This window comes from Vicia villosa, linkage group LG5 (genome assembly GCF_029867415.1).
Source record: "Vicia villosa cultivar HV-30 ecotype Madison, WI linkage group LG5, Vvil1.0, whole genome shotgun sequence".
Taxonomy (NCBI): domain Eukaryota; kingdom Viridiplantae; phylum Streptophyta; class Magnoliopsida; order Fabales; family Fabaceae; genus Vicia; species Vicia villosa.
This window is the reverse complement of record NC_081184.1, coordinates 169,605,261-169,627,637: the sequence shown is the minus strand read 5'-3', so window position 1 is coordinate 169,627,637 and position 22,377 is coordinate 169,605,261. Positions and strand designations below refer to the sequence as shown.

Below are 22,377 nucleotides of genomic sequence, written 5' to 3'. Positions count from 1 at the left end.
TTTGCTGTTTTATGCTATTAACATGGATGCTGTGAGTTTGTTTGCAGATTCATCCTTTTTGTTTTTGGTGATTTTTAATTTATATTGCAACAATGTACTCTGTCAATTGAAATGAATGAATATTTTATTTAGTAAAAAATAATAGTCTAAAATTATTTTAGACCGCTAATACACTATCTTTATAACCTCTATTATATTAGCTAATTGAACCTATCATTTTCTAATGAATGTAAATTAGCAACTCATTAAAATTTCTTAAATATTATCCTAGGTATGTTGGCAAATTAAACCAGTCAAAAAGTTCGAAAAAAAAATCAGTAAAAAAAATGAAGGTGGAAATTAGGAATTAAAACATGCTCGCAAAAATTAAATTAATATATTAAAAAGTTAAAGATTATTTCTGATTAATCTGTTAACCAATTTAAATGTTTATTTCATTTAATTATGTAAATAAAAAACTTAATTAATATTTAAATATACAAACTAAAAAACCCATTAAAAAGTTGAAATATAATATTATTCGTAAAGTGTTTTCAACGTATTTTTATAAGTTTATCAAATTAATTAAATTTTATTTTTATATTTAGTTTGATACTTTATAAAATTTGATTATAAAAAATATTATATTTTAAATCTAATATATGATAATATATTTAAATAGTTAATGTAGGCTAATAAATTTAAATTAGTGAAAATTTTAGGCTAATAAATCTAATATATAATTATTTTATTAGTTTCAAATATAAAATATAATATATTAATAATAATAATAATAATAATAATAATAATAATTTTTATATTTATTTAAATAGATTGATCTAATATATCTAAAATATTTTTTATAATTTGTGATATAATTTTTTAATTAAATAGTCTTATGAAAAACTTGAATCTTTTCTATTTGAGTGAAGACCCATTTTGGTCCCTCACAAATATTACATGAGTCAAATTAGTCCCTCGCAAAAAAATTGACCCAACTTAATCTCTTACAAAATTTAACCGGATCATATTAGTCCTTTTGCTAATATTTTTCTCAAATCGATTTTTTCCTACTTTTAAACAGGTTCTTTTCATACTTTTAAACCGTGACTGGACTGACACGTTGAATTTTTTTTATTTTTTATTTTTTAAATATTAAATTAATTTTTATTTTCAATTTCATTTTTAAACAGTTATCAATGAATAATATCAAAAAAGCCAAAATTATTTCTTATAAAATAATTTTTAAATAAGTAATTTTCATGATTTCTACTAATATTAACAAATTTTATACATAAATTTTTATCTATGAGGTCTCAAATCCAACTCCCTTCAAGTTAAATGATTTTCACTTTACAACTAGACAAATCAATTTCTATCGTTATTAAAGTTACTATCATTTACAACTAGAAAAATCAATTTCTATTGTTAGTAAAGTGACTATTATATACAACAAGACAAATCAATTTCTATTGTTAGTAAAGTGACTATCATTTACAACTAGATAAATCAATTTCTGTTGTTAATAAACTGATTATCATTTACAACTAGACAAATCAATTTCTACGGTTAGTAAAGTGACTATCAATAACAATTAGACAAATCAATTTCTATTCTTAGTAAAGTGACTATCATTTACAAATAGACAAATCAATTTCTATTTTATTAAATTGTCTGTCATTTAATCTGAAGAGACTTAGGTTCGAGACCATATTGATACAAATTTTGTATTTTGTATTTTAAATTTAGAATTGTTTAAGATTAACCACATGGGCCCGAGTTCAACTCCTTATAAGAAATAATTTTGGCTTTTTTATATTATTAATTTATAATTGTTTAAAAATTAAATTGAAAATAAAAATTTAAAAATGAAAATAAAATAAAATCCAACGTGGCAATCCAGTCACGATTTAAAACTAGAAAAAAACCGGTTTGAAAAAAATATTAACAGAAGGACTTATATGATCGGGTTAAATTTTATAAGGGATTAAATTGAGTCTATTTTATTGTGAAGGACTAATTTGACTCGTGTAATATTTGTGAGGGACCAAAATGGATTTTCACTCTTTCTATTTAAAAAAAGTTATGTTTAGCTTAAGTTTGGGTAGACAAGATTTAATAAGTTTAAATTATTAAAATACATAAAATATGAGTATCTTAAATTAACAAGTTCCATAAATAAACATATATATTTTAGAAATTAAAGTTAAAAATTTGACCAACGCTTTCTTTTTCTTTTTTTTTTAATAAAAAATTGATTAACTCTTTCTCTTTTTGGATTGAGACAACATCACATCAAATCAGCAACTATAATATTGTAATAAAAAATATATATATTATTAACTATTTGGCAATTTAAGCATATAATTTAGGAACAAAAATATATATACTATTACAATTAGTAACGACGGAAAGTAAAGTAACGGCGTTTTGTCTCCCACCATACTCATCCATTAATCAAAAGACTACACTTTGCAACAACAAAACCAAACAGAAATAACATCCCATAATCAAGAATAATACTTTTAAAAAAGGAAAGTATCATTTAAAGTTTCTTTTGTTATCTCAAAACAATATACTATATATTTGGAGGGGACTCGAAACAAAATGTTAGATATACGACAATATATATACTAAAGTCACTAAAAATAAACTAATGGGAGGTTTACCCTTTAGTTCATAATTTTAAAATTTGTATTATTATGAGTATGTCTGCTTTTTCTAATGTTGATAGGTGTGAAAATATAACTGTATTATTATTTTTATTAATTTTTAATCTTATTTAAAATTATATATAAAATAAGAAAAGATAATAACATTAAATATATATAAACCATCATATTAATAAAAAGGAGAAGTTAAAGGATTAAAAATAAAAAATTTAAAAGGGTAAATCCAGAAGAAAATGGCTATGTAAAGTTAAGTTTTCCCTTTATATATAAAAGTATAGATAACTAAAAAATTAGTATCAAGTATTTTTGTTAGTTTTCTACAAGGATGTCAATTTGCATCAGATAATGCAGATCCTCGCAAAAATTGTTTTGTTCGGGATTCAGAAATAGATAATTTTCTACTACAGGAACATAGATGGAGAATAAAGTTCCCCCAAGGCACTTTAAGAACGGGGACGGAGAACAAATTCTCTTTTCCTAGGATTCTCCGCCTCACCTAAATTACTTTAATATCTTTAAAAATATATGTTCTGAGTCGGCCGCAAAACCCAATATACGAAGCCCAGTAACGAGATAAAGCGGTTAATGCATGGAAATTGTATAAGCTTTTTTCACTTCGCTTCACAGAATATCCATCACGAGGATACCATGCAATCTTTCAGGATCCATCGAACAACTAACTGCGTCTCACGCACATGTAATTACTAACCATCTCCTTTATTTAAAGAGGAAAATGTGTCACTCTCTAGGTATCAAATCGTGCCCATTCAAATTCCATTTTTCACACTTTTACTGACTTGGGCATTTGAGTGCTAACCTTGCAGGTAAGCCCCCTCTCCACCATATCGAAAGCTTTAAACCACTGCAACGAACTGCAAATTCACCCTTTGCGATCACAAACGAGTTCTAGAGCATAACACGATGTCGTTTGTGAGAATTGACTTTTAATTCTATGATTTCCATAATCCATCGTTTCTCGATTCAACTAAATCATATTCAAATCTCTTTCTATCAAAGCACAAATCACCCTCTCTAAACTCTCTTCATCAAATCCGTCAAATAATGGTAGCTTCCAAGACCACATGTTTCGTTGTTCAACAACAAGCAGTTACAATCGCGGAAGCGGCAATGAATCTTTCACCTTCTCCTCAAAGGACGAACGATCAAGTCATGACAATTATTCATGTTGTTCCTCTGCCGCCGAATTTCTCCCAACCTAGGGAAACTCATGAAAATTCTCAACTTTCTCCATTTGTTGGATCCACTCCATAGTTCCACCTAGGTGAACCTTCCTTTAGACCTGTGTTACGTACTACGGTAACATGACACAAAGCACACCCCAATTTCCAGCTCTTGCAAGCTAATCTTGATCTGTAAGAGGGCTAATGAGTTAATGAAAAACATATACTAGATGGTTCAACAAAAAACTCTCAAGCATTTGTAAATAAATTAACTAGGGTCGAAGAAAGCCTACATAACATTATTCTAAAGAATAACATTATGTAGAAGGCGACTTCGTATAAAACCTCCTAACAAGGGAAAGATCCATAAGCAATCCAAAAGTATCCAAGTTATCAATGATACACGTGTCATACTCCTTCCTCTAATCCCGAAAGTCCTCCAAACTACGAGAAGAGAAAGGAATGAAAAAGAGGCCCCACTTTAACATGAAAGAAGAAGCTTCTGACAGTTTGCATTAGATAGTAGGATCCTAATGTTTTTGAAGAATCCTCTTAAACTCCAAAGTCATAATGAAAACAAAGATTCGGACGAGCATGTTGAGCATGTGAATGATCAACTGGATTACTACCACGCTGAAGGAGGCATGAAATGCAATCTCTTTGCACTAACCTGTGCAAGGCTTTAATCGCCTATCTCATTACTAGGAAAATACAACCATCCACAATAGCCATTATTAGTAGGGTCACACAAGTTAAGAAGGAGACCATGCACGCTTTGACATTTCACTAAAGTATCAATGGTTTTTGGTGGCTCAAATGAGAGTCTAAAGTGTTGGATCTTTGAGAAGGGCGTTAGACCAAATTGTGCATTCTAGGACAAGTTACGATGCAACGAGGACTATAACCTGAAAGACTTGCTGAGTAAAGTACAACCCTACATCAACTATAAAGAAAAGATGTTGGATGACGAGGATGTTGGGTACTAGGAAACACTGGATCTTGTGGAGAACTTGACAAGGATTCTAGACAGTCAAAAGAGGAATGCGAATGCATACTACATCCAAGGTTTGACTTGTATATTCCTCTGAACACTTCATAAGAAATGATCTTAAAAGGTTGCGTTATCATAGAGTTTAAGGAAACCAAAATAAGGAATTTATATATGGTCAGGGAACATGTCCAAGTACTATCGTTTCCATAAGAGTCCCAGTTGCGACACTAACAATTGTATCCAATTGAATGATGCGTTTGAAGGACTGGTCAATAAGGAGAAGTTATATGAGTACACTAGATACGGCGAAAGGGGCCAAGAGGATTCCCCCTAAAGGATGTAATCCCCTAAAAAAGATGTTGATGATGTAATCAAAAACAAATGCCAGGAAGAAAATAAAGGAGAAGATGATGAGCATAAGGAGAAACGCCAATACATTGCATCCAATATGGGGGGACAAGAATGAATAATTCGTCCAAAGGCATAGTAAAAAGAAATATCGTTGAACTGATGGTTCAACAAGAAGGAAGAGAGTACCTCTAGCAAGAGTTTAGAGAGATCTATGCTCAAATTATAAGATATTGGGAAGGTTAGATGATTTCCTAACAAAATTTTTCCTTAGGTCATAATTACGGTGAGCTTCATCTTCGACATATCCAGGATATTGATCAATTTCAGAAATTCCTGAAATATCACGTGTGCATATCTCTTCGAGAGATTGGATTAAAGGAAAAGTTGCGACCTTGTGAGGGATCCGATATGAAATCCTTCAATGGCATCTTAACTCGCCCTTAGGAGTACATAAATATGATGGTTACCTTGGGGGAGGGAAGAGATACCGGACAAGCGACTCCCAATTTCTGGTCATTCTTTGTAGGAAAGTTTACAACTACATCCTAGACTGACCCTTTAAGCGACTATGTCAAATATAATTAACTCTTACTACTTCAACTAGCTACTTCGATACAGTCAAATACTAATCTTTTACAAAACATCGAATTATAAATCTTCTAACAAGTATCGATAACCACTAACTTGAATATTAGAATATTTTCATATATCACCTCATAATGTCGAACCAAAGCTTAGAAACGACACCAAATTATTAAAGATCACCATTTGATCTAACTCATTTTTTACACTTGCGAACCTCTCTGATCTTTACCATATAAAGTCAAAATTCAATTAAACAACCAAAATGCAATTAAACCTTTTATTTTAATTTGTCTCCATAATCCAAAAAAGCAATAAAAACAATGTTTTAAAAATCATAACCAAACTAGTAAGGATATTGGGTCATTAGTCCATTAGTCGAACCGCATGGTTAAACCAGATTAAATCGAATAACTCGGTTGAATAAATCAGTCTCTATAATAAAACTATATATTTATTAAACCGGTCTAATCGAATGACTCGGTCTCTAAAAAATATCACGATACCTCCAAAATTTCAAAATATCATAATTTAACATGTTTATTCTTTAAATTTAAATTTTAAATTTTAAATATAATCACCACTCTCAACAAAGTAATACATAATTCAAATTTAAATAAATTTTAAATCAGATCTAATTGTAAACAATAGAAAAATAAAAAAATGTTTTTTAAATATAATCTAATTATATTTAAAAAAAAACTATAAAAACACCGTCTTTTTTTTTTAAAAAAAAAATATGCATTTGCACCGTTGATTTTCCAAAACCGTTAATTAATTAATTTTTATTTATTTTAACCGATTTCCACCAGTTTAATAACATATCAGATTCAACAATCTAACTGGATGAACCTTCTAGTTTTCAATTCGACCGACTTGAATGGTCCGTTTTAAAAAAAAAAAAATAGTCAAAGAAAATAAATATCAAGCTTGTTATTATTCCTTGCTCCACCTTTCCGCCCTCACTGTCTCAACTTTCCTCCAAACACTACCCAATGCACTTTTTTCTTTCCTTTCTTTCCTTTTTTTTCTTTATTTCCCCCCTCAAATTAACACATTACACATTCTATTCTATTATTAAAAATAAAAAAACATCTTTACAATACATTAATAATTGCACATTTTCCAAACAGCTCTATTTTTATACTTTTTTACTTTAAAGTTTAATTTAAAATTAAATACATTATGATTATACCACCCTAATTTAACTACACACCATTCATAAAGCATAATATATTTTTTTCCTTTTCAATAAAAATAAGAAAAGTTTGCCGGTACTTTCTGTGTATTGTCGGAGTAATTGACCACAAAAAGATTCACCAAAAATTTATTAAAATAAAAAATTAAAATTAAAAAAAAAAAAAATAACCACAACACAACACAACAACCCTAAACAAAATTCTTAAAAAAAACAAAACCTTATTTAACACTTGAATAAATGTTCTCATGTAGTACATGTTTTTTTCTCCTCATTTTATATAATAAGCTACAAAGAACATTCTCTTATCTTTTTCCATTCTCATTCTTCACTCTCATTTTCTGATTTTTTTTAGTGTCTTTTGAACTTTGAAGCTTAAGGTTTTTTGATGTCTGTGCCAGTAGAACAAGGCTATGGTGGTGGTGAGGTTCCTTTAATGGAAACCACTGAGAGGAACATTGGATTGAACCTCAAAGCTACTGAACTGAGGCTTGGGTTGCCTGGCTCTGAGTCACCGGAGAGAGAAAATGGTGGGTTGTCCATGCTCAAGTGTTTGGTGTCTGGAGCTAAAAGGGGTTTCTCTGATGCTATAGATGGAGGTTCTGGGAAATGGGGTGTGTCTGGAAATGGTGGATCTGATGTGGGGTTGTGTAAAGATGGAAACTTGTTTTCTCCTAAAGGTAAAGTTTCTGGTGTTGGTGTTGGTGTTGGTGGTGAATGTAACAAGCAACAGAATCTTTTTTCTGCTACAGTTGTTAAAGAAACTGTTCCTCATTCTCCAAAGACCTTGCATGAGAATAAACCACAGATTTCTCCTCCTTCTGCTAAGTAAGATTTCTTCCTGTTATGTACTTGTATTGCATGTCTATTTTTTGTGTTGTTTCTTCTTCTAATTTGTTTGTTGATTGAAATTTTGTGTTTATTTGGTTTGTTACTGTTTAGTGTTTATAGTTTATTCTGTGTGTTTATAATATGTTGAAAGTGAGAACTAAATTTTGTTGAGATTTGATTATCTTTTGGTTTAGAGTAATTGATTATGTTGATAATTCAGAAGAGAATAAAGTAAAGTTAAATCCTTTTCATATAAGCTATAGACAGTTTCCATAAGCTGCTATCTGGAAGAGCTTAGGGAAATAAGCTTAAAATAACTTATGGACATGTCAAAAACTGTTTATATAAGTTCTTTCAAACAGTCTCACATGGTTTATGTCGGTATACAAAATCAAATAAGTCAATTCAAATTGAGGTTGATGGTTGTTGCTAAGCAACTATATTCACATGTTAGCCTTTTGTGTTAAAGGTGTTGTTGTTACTGGCCTAAAAATTGGTTTTTTTTTCTCTTTGCAAATTCGTGTGCGAATCAGGGCACAGGTTGTAGGATGGCCACCAATCCGATCTTTCAGGAAGAACTCTATGGTTTCTCCGCCTCAAAAGAATGATGGTGATGCAGAAGCTAAGTCTGAATGTCTTTATGTAAAAGTTAGCATGGAAGGTGCTCCGTACTTGAGGAAAGTGGATCTGAATGGTTTTAGCTCTTACAGGGAACTTTCTTCAGCACTCGAAAAGATGTTCAGTTGTTTTACAATCAGTGAGTTCTTGTCTACTTATTGTTATCATCTTCTTGCATTCAGTGTCTTGATGTTTGCTCTCATGCATAATCACCAATCTTGTATAGGGTTTCAATTGTTTTTGCATGATTCTGATGATGGTTTTATTGACAAGTCTAGGTCAATGTGGCTCGTACGGGGTTTCTTGTCAAGAAAAAACTTTAAGTGAGAGTAGATTGGTGGATCTTCTACATGGTTCAGAATATGTGCTTACTTATGAAGACAAAGACGGTGATTGGATGCTCGTCGGTGATGTTCCATGGGAGTAAGTCCATTTTCTGATATAGTAATTCATAAGAAACTGTTTCGGCTTTTCACGACATTGATAATTAGCTACGTTCACCATAATGACGTTGTTTTTCTTGGTTTAGGATGTTCACCGAGTCTTGCAAGAGGCTAAGGATAATGAAGAGTTCTGAAGCAATTGGACTAGGTAAGGCCAATGTAAATGTTACATTAAAACCTCAACATTCCTTCCTATTTGTTGTTTGACTCATCTATACTACCGATTTCTGCATTTTGCAGCACCTCGAGCTATGGAAAAGTGCAAAAGTCGCAACTAGCGCGATACAATGTGCTGGTTTATACTGATCCACAAAGATCGAAGATCGCATTTATTAAGCTTAAAAATACCTTCTTGTTTGCTTATGTATGTATAATCCTAATCCTATTATTCTATATACAAGAATTGGAGTGTCATACTCCTAAACTTTATAGTAGGCCAAATATATTGATGACAATATATTAGGCATTTTGGTGTAGTAGATGTTTCAAGGTATCTTAGGTTTGTCATTAGTATATAAATTTTGTATTTCTCTGTTAACTTGTTCGCATACTCTATTCAAGTTAATGTAAGTGAGTTTTTTGTTTGTTATAGAAAAGGTAAGAAACAAAGAACATCGTGCTTTCTTTTCTTATTTTTGACACATGATCAATTATTAGTTATTTTAGTACATTCGAAGATGTTTTTACTGTTATATTTTTAAACATTTGGTTTCATTCAAGTCACTCTGATTACATAATGAAATTAACAAAAAGAGGAACATATTAATTACAATATTCTTATGAAATTAAAATCAAAGTGACCGTGTGTACATGGCGACATTAATTTTTTAGAAAGAAAATCTCAGAATCAAAAATGTAGTTGTCCATCACTATATAAGTGGTTGTTGGAAACTAGTTGCCATGTGTGACTAAAATAGTGAGTAAAGAATTCAGATGATTTGCATTAAAAAACACATTTATGCTATCAAGTAAGTCAATTTCAAAAGCAAATTCAATGGTGCCAAATGGGTATGTCTATTTTTTAGGCCAGCCTAAAAAAAACTGAAGAAATGGGATAGGGTGGGACGCAGATAGTTGGCACATAGTTGAGGGCAGGGACTTAAAATCTCTACATGCAAAATCTGGAAAAGTCTAGAAAGGAATGAGACAATCTCTACTTGGAAAAAAACTGGGACGGGTGAGACAGGATTTAAAACCCTAAATCATTAGGGGCAAACATACGACTTTTGCGAAAATTCTTATTAATGTCTATGCAAAAGTAAAAAAAAAACACGAGAGGTGAGGATTTAAAACCCTAAATCATTAGGGGCAGACATACGACTTTTGCGAAAATTCTTATTAATGTCTATGCAAAAGTAAAAAAAAAAAACACAGATTGAACTTTGAACATGTTAGAGAGTGCGGGATTAAAACTTTAAACATGTTAGAGTGCAGTGTGTAGGATTAAAACTTTGATCTTTTTAAAAAAAAATACAGACAAAACAAACATGTCTGATGGACCGGATCCGCTTTGCCCGATTTCAAAACCATCCAATTTTATAACCTTTATTAACCATGGAGAAAAACCATAAAAGCATATATATTGGGTTGAGAAAATGAATATACTATGTCAATGTGACCATGTTTTCAGTAGACCAAAATTATCAGAAAAAAAAATGCATTAGATTGGTAAGCAAAATTCGAATACATATTGGTGTACAACAGTACAAGTAATGTTATGTGACCATGATTTCATCTACAAGGACAAAAATTGCTTTCAAAATTGTCATAAATGACAATTTGAAAGTACATCTACTACTTAATCATTAAATATTCAATATTCACTAATAAATAGTCTCTACAACTAAAATATTTCTTCATCCACTCTTGAATTTTAAGAAGCTGTGCTACTAAATAACTAGTCAAATTCCAGTTTCTTCAGCTTCTGCAACTGATGTATGATATTTATGGAGGGCTTCTTCAGGGATTAAAACTCTGAAAACAGCATAATGATGATTTAAGCTCTTTTCCCCCTGTAACCTGTAAACACTTCCCAAGGCACCGGTTTTAGGGTTTGGAAAAGCATAAAATATTCGCCTAATTCTCTGATGGACAAGGGCCATGGCACACCTAACATTGAAGTGGAAAGAAAATATATCAGAAAAATTATACTTGGGAAGAGATTTTTACCATCAGAAAATGAAATTTGGAGAGAATTTCTCCATATCATGTGTTACAAGGCACTCTAGAAAAAAACGAGAATCAAAATGCTACTGACAGCTAGTTTTTTTCCCTCATATTACCTTCATAGTAGAGTAACAAGACTAATTCAGACATCAAATAAATTCAACAGACAATGAAATGTTTCAAAGTTTATAAAACAATCTTGTGCCAGTCTTACATTGTGCAAGGTTCCCAAGCAAGATATATGTCATAACCAGTGCATAAGTAAGGCCGTGCTGACAGCAGATTAGGATTCAATTTATCATTCTCCTCAATTTGATTAGACGTTTGACTATGAGCATTCAATTTGTCATTATCCTCAACCTGAAACATCACACCAAATATCAAATAAAGATTTCTACTTAATGCACTCAACTGAAAATAAACAGCAAATATAGCCAAGGTAGTTTGTTTTTGTATGTTTCCATATTGCCAATGTTAAATTTGAAGTGAGATGCTTTACTAGGCCTTAGATTTTTCAACAGGAAGTAATTGTTAGGCAAATTAAAGCTCTATCTCCTTAGCCTTCTGCATAATATTTACTTATCCAAACAATATCGCAGACTCAATAATACACAATAATACAGAAAATACATGATATTAAGGTGATAAAAACTAGCCTCCAATAGAACAAATAACTTGGAAACTAAGAAAGCAACACTGGGAGTTCAAGATGTTTTATACATGTTTGTTGCAGTGGAATGGTTGCACTTCACACAGCTGGGTGGGTATACACCAGTCAATAAGGATGGTTGGATAGGGACTGAGTAGAGCATAACAGTAATAGTTTGCATACCCACTTTTTAAAAAAATATCGGTACTTAAGTCTCATACTCACACTTTAATTAACTTCAACAGGAACATTAAGTTAAATTAAAATGTAAGAAGATATTGATCAGCCTTAACAAAAGGGTGTATGGATTGCTTTTAAATTTAATATTTTTAATTAATTAAGATGTGTGTCCATCCTTTTAATTTTTTTTCAGGTAATTACCCATCTCTAAAGCCATGCACATTCAACAGATAATTACTCTATCCATTCTGTGTGATTTTTGCTAGTACCCATATAGTCCATTATCCATTGTCATATCTACAGGCATTCCTTAAAAATACATAATATATCATATGTATGTAGGTAAACTTACAGATGCAGAAACAATTTTCTGTCTCTTTGAAGGAGAGCTTGTACAAGGACTTTCATGATCCAATTCCAAATATTTCTCTTTACTGCCCTCATCATTTGGGAAAAGACGTCTATCCCTGGCAGCAGATGATTCTATAGCTACAATTGCAGCATGTCGTAAAGGATGACAATAATATGAACTTTGTGAATGTGATTGCTGCTCAGTCCATTGCCCAGGATATAGGCAAGCAACACCTGTATATGGTTGTTTGAGATGATTGCAGGAACTTCTTAAATGCATTGGTTTCTTGGGATCCAATCTATTGGAAATAGGCTGAGAACTAAATAAATCTGGTTTTCTATAGCAGCTGTCATCTTTGCAAGTATTCCAAACAAAAACCTGATCACGTGCGGTTGAAATTATTTGCTTATCTGAAGGATCCACTATCACTGCAGCATTGACTACCTAAATTAATAAAATTTTAGGTAAGCAGCAGTTGAATGTGAAATTGAATAGTAGGAAATTCTAACCAAAATAGGTTTTATTAATTCAGCAAGAGATGTGATAGAGGGGGCAGAACGAACATAACTCAAGTAGTGGCATAATCGGAAGAATTAAAGTAATAGAAGATAAGCCTCTGGTCAAAACATTATTTGTTGTCACAACCAAAATAAAAAAGGCCAAGTTTGTATATTTACCAAGCCATCAGATGTCGCCAACTCTACTGCAGATTGCATAAACTTCAAAACTGAATGCGAGTCCTCCTCGCTAAATCCAGTAATACCATCAATGCTGCTGTAATTTTGTTAAAATGCAAAGTCAGCATCATAAGCAAAATCAGCTATTATGATAAAGACAATTTTTGGGATTTTAGTCCAGTAAGGTTATTGACAATAAAAAAGATATAGGGCCCCTCTCCCCAAAAGTAATTCAGCATGGGTTATGTATGGTAAAGATTTTAAGATGAGCATTGTTTTTCAAACAAACATGAGACTAAAAGATCTCGGTACATCAAACAGTCCTAACATGTCCAATACTTGTGCAGTCCAAATTATTGAAAATACCCTCTAACCTTTTCCCATTCAAACTTCCGTAGCTTCTACCCATAGAACGTAACATATATCGCTTAGATCGTTACATAGAATAAATCATTTTTTAAAACTACTGCAAATCTGATACACCCGATAATATAATTACTGGAAAGTGGAAACATCATAAAAATGTAAACAAGCCTGGGTTACTCACAAAGACAGAAAACAATTACACATTGGATGCCATAGACACAAGGGTGATACATTTTCATCTATGTAAGCCAACTAGACACATTGTCTAACTTGTAACTCTCATCGGATGGATATAAATTATAATCTTTTTGTATTTAGTCCCTGACCATCTTCTAAATCATTTAATCAAATTGAAGAATGTAATTCTTGGACTTGAAATCTCATTCAACAGTGCATGTTTTAATATATATAGACTATTTTATACGTCTAACATTCTGATGGACAGATTTCATATTTAAGCTACTTTGAATTTCAAATACTCAAACGAAACCAACAATTTGTAATTTTGATAAAAGCTCACAACAATATTCAAAATAAAGTAAATTAATAAGAGAATAAGAACTTGAAGCTTACTAATTTCTTGGATGATATGACGTTGGCCAAAACTTGCATTGTTCTTGCCACTCTTCTTTTGATGTTGCTTCATATTTGCAGACCTAAAATAATTAAAAGTTGAATTTAGCGTGCAAACTAACTAATTTATAGACAACAAGGACCATAGGCCCTCGGGATACCAACTGAAATTACTTAGTCTTGACATGTAGTAGGCCCTAAAAAAGGTAATAATGGTCATTTAAGTAATACAGTTTAGTCTTAAACCTTTGCATGATTAAAATTTGATAAACATGTGATAAAATTAAAACTCCATTCATGTAGAAACTACTGTTTTTCAATGTTGAGGATTTGCTGTTAATCTTAAATGGAAAATTTAGTCAGCAAGATGTAGAGGACCAAAAAAGAGAGCTTCAAGATTAAACTTCAATGATTACAGTAGTGCCATAAACTAAAATATATAATTATTTACACAAGTGAAAATTAAAAGTAATTGACCACCCATAGTCCCATACCAGTACCACTATTAATATCAGATAGCTTTCATCAGTTCCATCTCATTTGAAAAAATCAAACTAAAATAAGTCATAACGCATCATCACTGGTATCAATCCCATATAGCAGGGAAGAGCAGCCATGACCAAAAAATGCTGTAGCAGGATGGCTGATCCCCTGACCTTTATTTTTGTAAGAATCAATATTATATGAATAAAAAACTTAACAACTAGTTGTGACTTGTGACTAACCAATGCAGAGGTTAAAAATGCCATCACGAGTGAAAGATGAGAAGGCTAATGTTGTTTTGGTATTTTCTAATAGCGAAATTTCAAAAATACCCACACCAAAAAGCGCCAACGTTTGAAATTCAGTAGGCGGCATTTGCCTTGACAGAGGCTAGCTATTTTGACTGCTACTGTGTGTGTCTGGAAGTGGCCAGGGCTCGTTATGCTGCTACAGCATGATATTGACTACTCTACCCATCATAACTATTAAGAAATGAATATCTGATGTATTCTTCATCCTATAGTTTCTATGATAAAATCTTTCGATTTTAAACTATTGGTTCTGAAAGTCGCATTGGACCTCTCTTTATCTGATTCCAAGTCAAGATGGGCGGACCAACTTAAAGGAAGCAAATCTCTCTCAGCGCCTATTTTATTTCTTAGTCTTAGACTACTTAACAGAAATCAAGCTCCACACTACATGTATCAAAAGGTGTAACTGATAAAACCATAATCTAAGCAATCATTATCATTAGCTAATACGAAAAACAAAACAAAAAAACAAACGAAAACCCACATTTGTAATAAAAGGACTCAACTGATAGGAACTTATCATCTCCTGAAGATGAGGCGGCACACCATTCAATTGTTTGTCACCTTCATTCGCCAGGCACAAGACCACTGATAGCTCTATTTGTCCTGTCAAACACTCCCAATGTCACCGAAAGCCGACTCAGTCTAACAACGATAGCTCATATCAACAGAAAACAACATAACAGCACAATTGTACAAAACATAAATAACTCCAACTATACGAATGTAAAATAAATTGTATTAACTAAACCAAATTTTATTCGCTACTATTCATTTATATATACCCCTTCATTGCATAATATATATTATCACTGTAATGTAGCAACTAATTAGCAATGAAAAGTACCTCCTTCTAGAACTTTCTTCCGAATTCGTTTGACGTGACGGAGATCACCGAGTGGTGCTATCTGATTCAAACGCCTAAACATAAATTGAAGCGAAGATTAGGTTAAAGAGCATAAAGAGTTGAAGTGAAGTACTATTTGAATAAGAAGCTAACCTAACAATTTGATTGGCGTGCTTTGGGTCGATGAATGAAGCAAAAACACTAACTGTAAATAACAGAAACAACACTTTTTCAATTGAATGAATTTTGAAAAGAAAAATTGTAGTAGAGTATTGAAGTAAACGGTTTAGATAATGTAACCAGTAGGTTGGTGGTGAAGATCGTGTGGCGGCACGTCGGGGATGTGCACGATCAACTGGCTATTCGTCATTCTCTGAGCGGCGGTGCTGTGGCAATGCTGCTAGGGCGGTGCACCGATACGGCGGTGACGGGAATGAAGAGTGATGTGTTCTAGGGCAGGGCCTCTGCTATGAAGAAAAAGAGCAAGACGACGTCGTTAAGGTTTTTTTTAAAACATTCACAACATAAGAGATATATAATAAATTAAAATTGAAAGTAATTAACACGAACAGTCGATATGTCCGAGTGGTTAAGGAGATAGACTTGAAATCTATTGGGCTTCGCCCGCGCAGGTTCGAACCCTGCTGTCGACGATTTATTTTTATTTTATCCGAAATTGATCGTGAGAATGGAGAAATTGGAGGCGGACCCTCCTTGTAGTCTAGGGTTTTGTTTTAGTTTTAATTGTGGGCTCATATGTTGTTAAAAGCCCAATTCGTTTTACCTATTCTATACACCCCTTTTCCATTCGTACCCCATCCTGAAATCCATAAGTTTCTGCTTGGGCCTGCATGTTTCTATTCGATTCAGCCCAGCGCCTCTTTTACCAGCTACACCCCTCCTGGCAGATTTGAGAGATCTTGGACCTGCGGTTATATGGGCCAGCTCCCACTTCCTTTTAGCACCCCCCTCTACTCTTTTCTTAAGCCCATTTTGTTTTTTGTTCCTATTTTAATTTTGTTTTAATGATTGTTTTATTTTCTAATAACATCAAAAATGCAAAAAAATATGTTTTCAATTTTAGATTTTATTTTCATATTAAAAACTCCAAAATATTTTAATTAGCATTTTAATTCTCTTATTTTATTTTACACACTTTAAGCTTTTAATCAATTAATTAAATATTGATTTAATTAGTTGATTTTTGTTAAGTAAAATTAATTAGTCTTGTTAATTAATTTTTCTTAACTTTGGTTAATTAATTTAATCAATTTTTAATTAATTGGTTAAATGGTTAACTTGCTTTTATTTCTCTTATTTGTACTTATCTTTGTTCACTTTTAAAACACACACACACCAAAACTTTTGAGCCGAATTACGGTGACTCTGATTCCTGAAAGAGATACGTAGGCATTAGGTCGCCGGGCATGAACGAGCACAATCTTGTATATATTTCTTTCTTTTCCCCGTGTTTCTTTTCTATTTCTTTTGCATACATTTTCCTTTAGCTTTTAGGCTTTAGATTTTTCGATAACACCCATAGATTAGACTAACAAGAGCGGACTCCGTCGAGTACGACGGACGTGAGGAGTGCTAATCTCTTCTTCTTGTGTAACTGACATCCTTACCCGTTCTATTGGTTGTAAGACCTTTGTTTGTTTTCCCCTTTAAGTTTTATTCGATGTTTTTCCTTTCACATCTCGTGGGATAAATAAACAATCAATGGAGACTTCATTAATCATTGAATTATGATTTCGTACCAGTTGTTTCAGCTGGCGACTTTTGACACTTTAATTTTTTGAAAAAATGTGGACGGTTTAATGTTCATTTTTTTTTGTCTTATAACATATGAAATTGGTAGGAAATTTGTTTTTTTTCTCAATTTAAACCTCTTTTAAGACGCACAGAATTATTATTATTTTTTAATTATGCAAGATACATTTATATTTTTTAAATTTGGTTTAAATATAGTTTCAGTCCCTTAAATTTCTCAATTGCTTGATTTTGTTCCTCAAAGTTTCGATTGCTTAATTTTGGTACCAAAGTTTTCTAATCGTTTGATTTTAGCGCCCCAAGTTTCAATTGCTTGATTTTGTCCCCTCAAATGTTTCCCCTTTTGCATTTGATAGTCCTCTAATAACATGGAGATTAAGCTGAAGGTGGAGAAAAACACAAGAAAAGGGGGATTGAATTGTGTTCTTTATCACTTTAAATTTCCCTTTCCTTTTCTTTAACGTGTTTTATTTCTTTCGTTTAATCATCTATTGAATTATGCTTTTGATGTTGCAGAAGCATGAAGATGTAGAACTACATAACCAATAAGATGTTCATTTTAACTTATGCGTGTCATCAGAACTTCTGACTTGCTCAGTGCAGTTCTGAGGAGCTTTTGCTTGAACGTTCTAGGTTAAAACGAATAGTGCAGAAAGTAAAAGACACATTCATTGTTATCCTGGTTCACCTTCTGAATAAGGTTACCTCATGTCCACATTCTTCAGGTGATTTGCCTCTCAACAGAGGTCTTAATCTACTATAACCAAATCATGATTACAACTGCACGATCCTCCATCGTGACCAACTATCCCGCACAGCCAACTGCTGTGGCTAACCCTGCACAAGCTACTCGCGAGTGATCCCAACTGAATATAATTTTCATCAATCTAGTAACCTGCACAACAACGCGTTGTGACGAACTCCCTGCACAACTACCTGTTGTGACTGACTGCAATTGACTGTTCAGTGATCTCCACAAGATATAGCATCCATTAACTCTTGAACTCTTGACCTTCACTTGGTCTCCAAGAGATTTCCACAATGATCGTAGCCAATTGTCTTCTCAAGCTTCTGACCTTAACTTGTCGCTCAAGGCATCTTCTGGAGATTTACAGATGTGCTTCTTATTCAAGAAGATAGTCTCCTATTCTCGATACGTATGTTTATGACTCACTGGCTAGAAGTTACTTCTGGAGCCTAAACATTTTTACAAAAGATTCCTAAGAGATAACATACTTCGAGCAACAACTCTATGTGTTTTAAAATTAATTACAAGAACAATACATAGTCTTGTAGTCTTCTATTCTTGAACTTTTGGATGAGATCTTCATATTCTAAAAACAGATAAAGAGCATAAGCTATTATCTTGATTTCTTCTTCTTCATTGATCTTCTTAAGCAGATATGGAGCATCAGCTCTCATCTTGATTGCTTCTTCTAAATAGATCTTCATCTTATTCTTGAATGCTGATCATGTAGCTAGTTATAGCTGATACCATATTGATTAACATCAGTAAACGTGAAACACTATACGAGAAAACAACTCAGTGTATTCAGTTTCCTCTGCTTTTCAACATGATCAATTAATGCTTGATCAAGTATTCCTGGATGTCTTCATCTTCTTCAATGGAGCATTTTGTAAAGCATGCAGGTTCAACTTCTTCATCCTTTGAGAGTTTCCTCATGGTAGGCATATGATGTATATTTCAAAATTTAACCATCATACACATAGTATATGTTGCCTTTAATGGAGCAATTGAATTAGCTTGTCATCTTTCACGTTCATGCTCTCCATTTCCATCTTCACACAAGCATGTGTTTAGTGTATAACAACACTGTAGATTGATCACATACACAATATGCGTTGCCTCTTGTGTATCTTTTGATGTGTGTTAGCTTTCTCACAAATTTTCTCTCTTTTGTAAGGTACAGTCATATGTATATTCTGATGTGTGTTAGCTTTCTCACAAATTGCCTCTTGCTTATCACATACAGAGTATGTGTTGCCTCTTGTATATTCTGATGCATGTCTTCATATTTCTTCAGTTTGATGTACATGCTCAGCTGCTTAATCTACAGATGCACAGATGCATTCTGCAAACCATACTTACTGGTGATAACATAAATGACATCCAACATTTATTGGTCCACTCACGCGGCTTGGTTGTTGTCCCTTGCATTTAGGGCAACTCGACGAACGTTTCGGTCCATTCCAAGATTATTGCCAACACATAAAAAGGAACGATCATAAGTATAAGCACAAGATTGAGATTTTAACCACCATATTACTTCGTTAGTTGCAGGCTTACAATCAAAAGCATGACAATGCACTCCAATATGATTTTGAGTTGTTTGTTCTCTCTTGAAATCATTCACAACAACTAGATTCATCAAGGGCAGAGCCGATAAAGAAAACCCTAGCAATCTCCCTGAGATCGAAGCTACCAACAATCCCTACTTTCAACCGCAACTTCCTTGTTTAAATCTCATATAACCATCTCTGCAAAAATCCTAGCAAACGATAAATAAGTAGAGAATGGAAATAAAATTGATTTGTTACCTTGATGAGAGAGCGGTCTTAAAGGCTCGCATGAATTTGGGCCATCGAAAAAGCACAACAAAGACGTTGGAGTGATAGCTGATAAAAAACCATATGCGAGAGATGAAGTTAGAAGTAGAAAAGCAAAAAAAAAAAATATGTCTCAAATTTCACTAGCGGCAAAAGGGAAAAGGGAGAAGAAAGTTATCTTGGACTTCTAGTATCACTTGCATAACTACCACACGATCAACCCTTGTAGACACCGAGAAACGCAACCATGCTACCAATGGTCGTGATCCCACCTCGATTTCTTCAACCACTCAAGTGCCTTAAAAGAAGGGCCACTTGTTGTTAGACCTAGATTCATGCATCAAGTTCATCCCAAGAAACATACGGTTACGAAATATGCATTTAATGCTCACATTCGAAATGCCAACTGCTTTCACTCTTAACTCTTCCATTTTTGCAAATTGGGGACCGACCAGGAAACCTAGAAAATGGTCAAGGACGACCTGAGCAACAAAACCCTCGCCTCAATAGGTAGCAAGCAGCACAAATTTGTGGAGAAATTGTTTCAGGCCAATCACAAGGCCCACGAATTGAGGCCCAATTATGAAGCCCAATACATAATAGGTGTGGAGCAAGCAAGGAGCAAAGTGAGACCTCAACGAAGCATAAAGCTTAAAATTCTAGTCACTGGTTTATCTCTCACCGTTAGATTTAATTTAACAGTGAACCACACAACTTGCTGGAATAACCGAAAACAATTTTAACTGTCAATCCTATATAAGGATCGTACGCGCCCATTTCATATATGAATTCACTCTTACTCTCACATCACTCTTACTACCACTAGGGTCTTAGAATGCTAATTTTGTAGGTCCGCCCCCACTCCGCCGCGCCCAAAGTTCTTATTGTCGTACGAGAATAATTCATTTCTCTACCCTTTCCATTTTTTTTTTGTTCAACAAATGAACAATGCACATACATAAATGGTGGGTGATCTGAATCAATCAAGTTTTGATATCATTGAGAGCACATTTTAAATGCTTGAAACAAGTAATGCTTCACACAATAGCAATTGGTTTTAAGTGTTGATAGTAAAATGTTTTGTTCTCAACAGTTTAAATATTAAATAGCTACTCCAATAGACATTACTAACATATATGATAGTTATCCTCTCATATTTGCTCTTTCATCGATTCTCATGGATATAAAGGTACAATGTTTTTTATGAATCACACATGTAAATATATATACTACATTAATATTTTTGTGCAATGTCTTTGTCTATTGGCTATCCCTTTAAAATTCCAGCAGTTGAAACTGTAAAACAAAACACATGTTCTTTTACAATGATTTGAATTGTAAATAAAAATGTTTAAATATAGAATGAGAAATGAATTAATAGAGAGATAATCTGAGCTCCAAATCTGGCTCTTGAGTCTTACTCGATTCCAAATCCAAAGAATCACTTCTATGCATACCTATCTCTTGTGTGTCCTATAAATATACATCAAAAACCAAAAACAGTTATTTTTTGAATTCACAGACAATTAACTAGTAAATATCTTATATATAAAAATTGAAAATGCTTACATATAGATTTAGATACGGTTGAGTTGTGTTTGTTTGAGGAGGAGAGTAGTGGTTGACATTGCCATGTTGCCATCTGTTTGGTTGATGAGAATCTTCATATCTGATGTTTGATCTTTCATATTCAGATATGTTCATAGTGTGAGGTTGGAAAGTATATGAATTATGTGAGTATGATGGTGTTTGCAGTAATCTTGGATCTTCCTGCATTTGATGATATTCAAGAATTGATTAAACTAATATTGAAGATCATATAGTAAAATAAACAAAAGATGAAGTTGATAGAATAATATAATTACATTGTAGTTGAAATAAGGAGGAGGTGGTTGGTGATGATGATGCAATTGAGAATGTAATATTCTGATTTTCTCTAACTGAGCAACACCAAGTCCTCTTTGAGGTTGTTTTCTTGCTTTACTATTTTCTGATGAAACATTGCTCTTCTTTCCTTTTCTTGATGATGAAGAAGAAGAAGAAGATCCATTAGTAGTATCCATTATTATGAAGGTATAAGCTAGCTGTTTGATTTTGCAAATCCCGGAAGAAATGAAAGATGTAATGCCCAATTGATGTTTTTATATAAGCAGATCATGCTGTTTGCCTAGCTGGATTGATTAGATTCTGCATGTATAGATTTCAATATGTTTCTTTCTACACACCTATAGTTATAGCTAGATTTTATATTCTCTCTCTTTCTCTCTCTTCACCTATATATTCTCTTGCCTTAATATATTAATATCTATTTATTTTCTCAACTTATTTTTATAATGGCATATATATAAAATATCTTCTACTTGTTTCATATCATATTACTGTATATATTTATAATTTTGAAGACTACATATCTAACTCTCAAATCAATTCGATCTATATCATTTAATATGTTAACTAAGTAACCTACAAGACAATGTGTGGACATATATTTAATATGGTTTATAGTTTGGGAATGTATCTAGAAAATCAATAATAATGAATCTAATTGATAATAAATATTAGAAAATTTCTTTAGCCACCTCCCTA

General features: G+C 32.7%; 3 protein-coding genes and 1 non-coding gene across 4 annotated transcripts; 2 read left to right on the top strand and 2 right to left on the bottom strand.

Moving 5' to 3' along the window:
- The first annotated feature begins 7,192 nt into the window (after positions 1-7,192).
- On the top strand, positions 7,193-9,476 carry LOC131603851 (auxin-responsive protein IAA27-like). Its single transcript, XM_058876286.1, has 5 exons — positions 7,193-7,782; positions 8,319-8,542; positions 8,682-8,826; positions 8,933-8,994; positions 9,087-9,476. The coding sequence occupies exons 1-5, from the start codon at positions 7,343-7,345 to the stop codon at positions 9,122-9,124; spliced, it is 909 nt and encodes a 302-aa protein (XP_058732269.1). The 5' UTR covers positions 7,193-7,342; the 3' UTR covers positions 9,125-9,476.
- Positions 9,477-10,228: 752 nt separating this feature from the next.
- LOC131603850 (tRNA-specific adenosine deaminase TAD3) lies at positions 10,229-15,925 on the bottom strand. Its single transcript, XM_058876285.1, has 9 exons — positions 15,751-15,925; positions 15,604-15,655; positions 15,451-15,524; positions 15,088-15,209; positions 13,810-13,892; positions 12,871-12,967; positions 12,194-12,637; positions 11,227-11,372; positions 10,229-10,955 (listed from the first exon to the last, which is right to left on the bottom strand). The coding sequence occupies exons 1-9, from the start codon at positions 15,818-15,820 to the stop codon at positions 10,748-10,750; spliced, it is 1,296 nt and encodes a 431-aa protein (XP_058732268.1). The 5' UTR covers positions 15,821-15,925; the 3' UTR covers positions 10,229-10,747.
- A 96-nt stretch (positions 15,926-16,021) lies between these two features.
- On the top strand, positions 16,022-16,103 carry TRNAS-UGA (transfer RNA serine (anticodon UGA)). The gene has a single exon. It is a non-coding gene; the product is annotated as a tRNA-Ser (tRNA).
- Positions 16,104-20,884: 4,781 nt separating this feature from the next.
- Positions 20,885-22,069, bottom strand: LOC131608189 (protein SPEAR3-like). The gene is made up of 3 exons (XM_058880113.1): positions 21,657-22,069; positions 21,361-21,561; positions 20,885-21,264 (listed from the first exon to the last, which is right to left on the bottom strand). Exons 1-3 carry the CDS (start codon positions 21,852-21,854, stop codon positions 21,166-21,168), a joined length of 498 nt encoding a protein of 165 aa, XP_058736096.1. The 5' UTR covers positions 21,855-22,069; the 3' UTR covers positions 20,885-21,165.
- Positions 22,070-22,377: the final 308 nt, after the last annotated feature.

Bases quoted from the DNA above. Each gene is read 5' to 3' on its own strand.
- LOC131603851 (XM_058876286.1), top strand. From the start codon at position 7,343: ATGTCTGTGCCAGTAGAACAAGGCTATGGTGGTGGTGAGGTTCCTTTA. The intron at 8,543-8,681 runs GTGAGTTCTTGT...TGACAAGTCTAG, and splicing joins GTTCAGTTGTTTTACAATCA to GTCAATGTGGCTCGTACGGG. The intron at 8,995-9,086 runs GTAAGGCCAATG...TGCATTTTGCAG, and splicing joins TTCTGAAGCAATTGGACTAG to CACCTCGAGCTATGGAAAAG.
- LOC131603850 (XM_058876285.1), bottom strand. From the start codon at position 15,820: ATGACGAATAGCCAGTTGATCGTGCACATCCCCGACGTGCCGCCACAC. The intron at 15,656-15,750 runs GTTACATTATCT...TGTTATTTACAG, and splicing joins TCTTCACCACCAACCTACTG to TTAGTGTTTTTGCTTCATTC. The intron at 10,956-11,226 runs GTAAGACTGGCA...CTTCAATGTTAG, and splicing joins GCTTGGGAACCTTGCACAAT to GTGTGCCATGGCCCTTGTCC.
- LOC131608189 (XM_058880113.1), bottom strand. From the start codon at position 21,854: ATGGATACTACTAATGGATCTTCTTCTTCTTCTTCATCATCAAGAAAA. The intron at 21,562-21,656 runs GTAATTATATTA...CATCAAATGCAG, and splicing joins CTCCTTATTTCAACTACAAT to GAAGATCCAAGATTACTGCA. The intron at 21,265-21,360 runs GTAAGCATTTTC...GTATATTTATAG, and splicing joins AACCGTATCTAAATCTATAT to GACACACAAGAGATAGGTAT.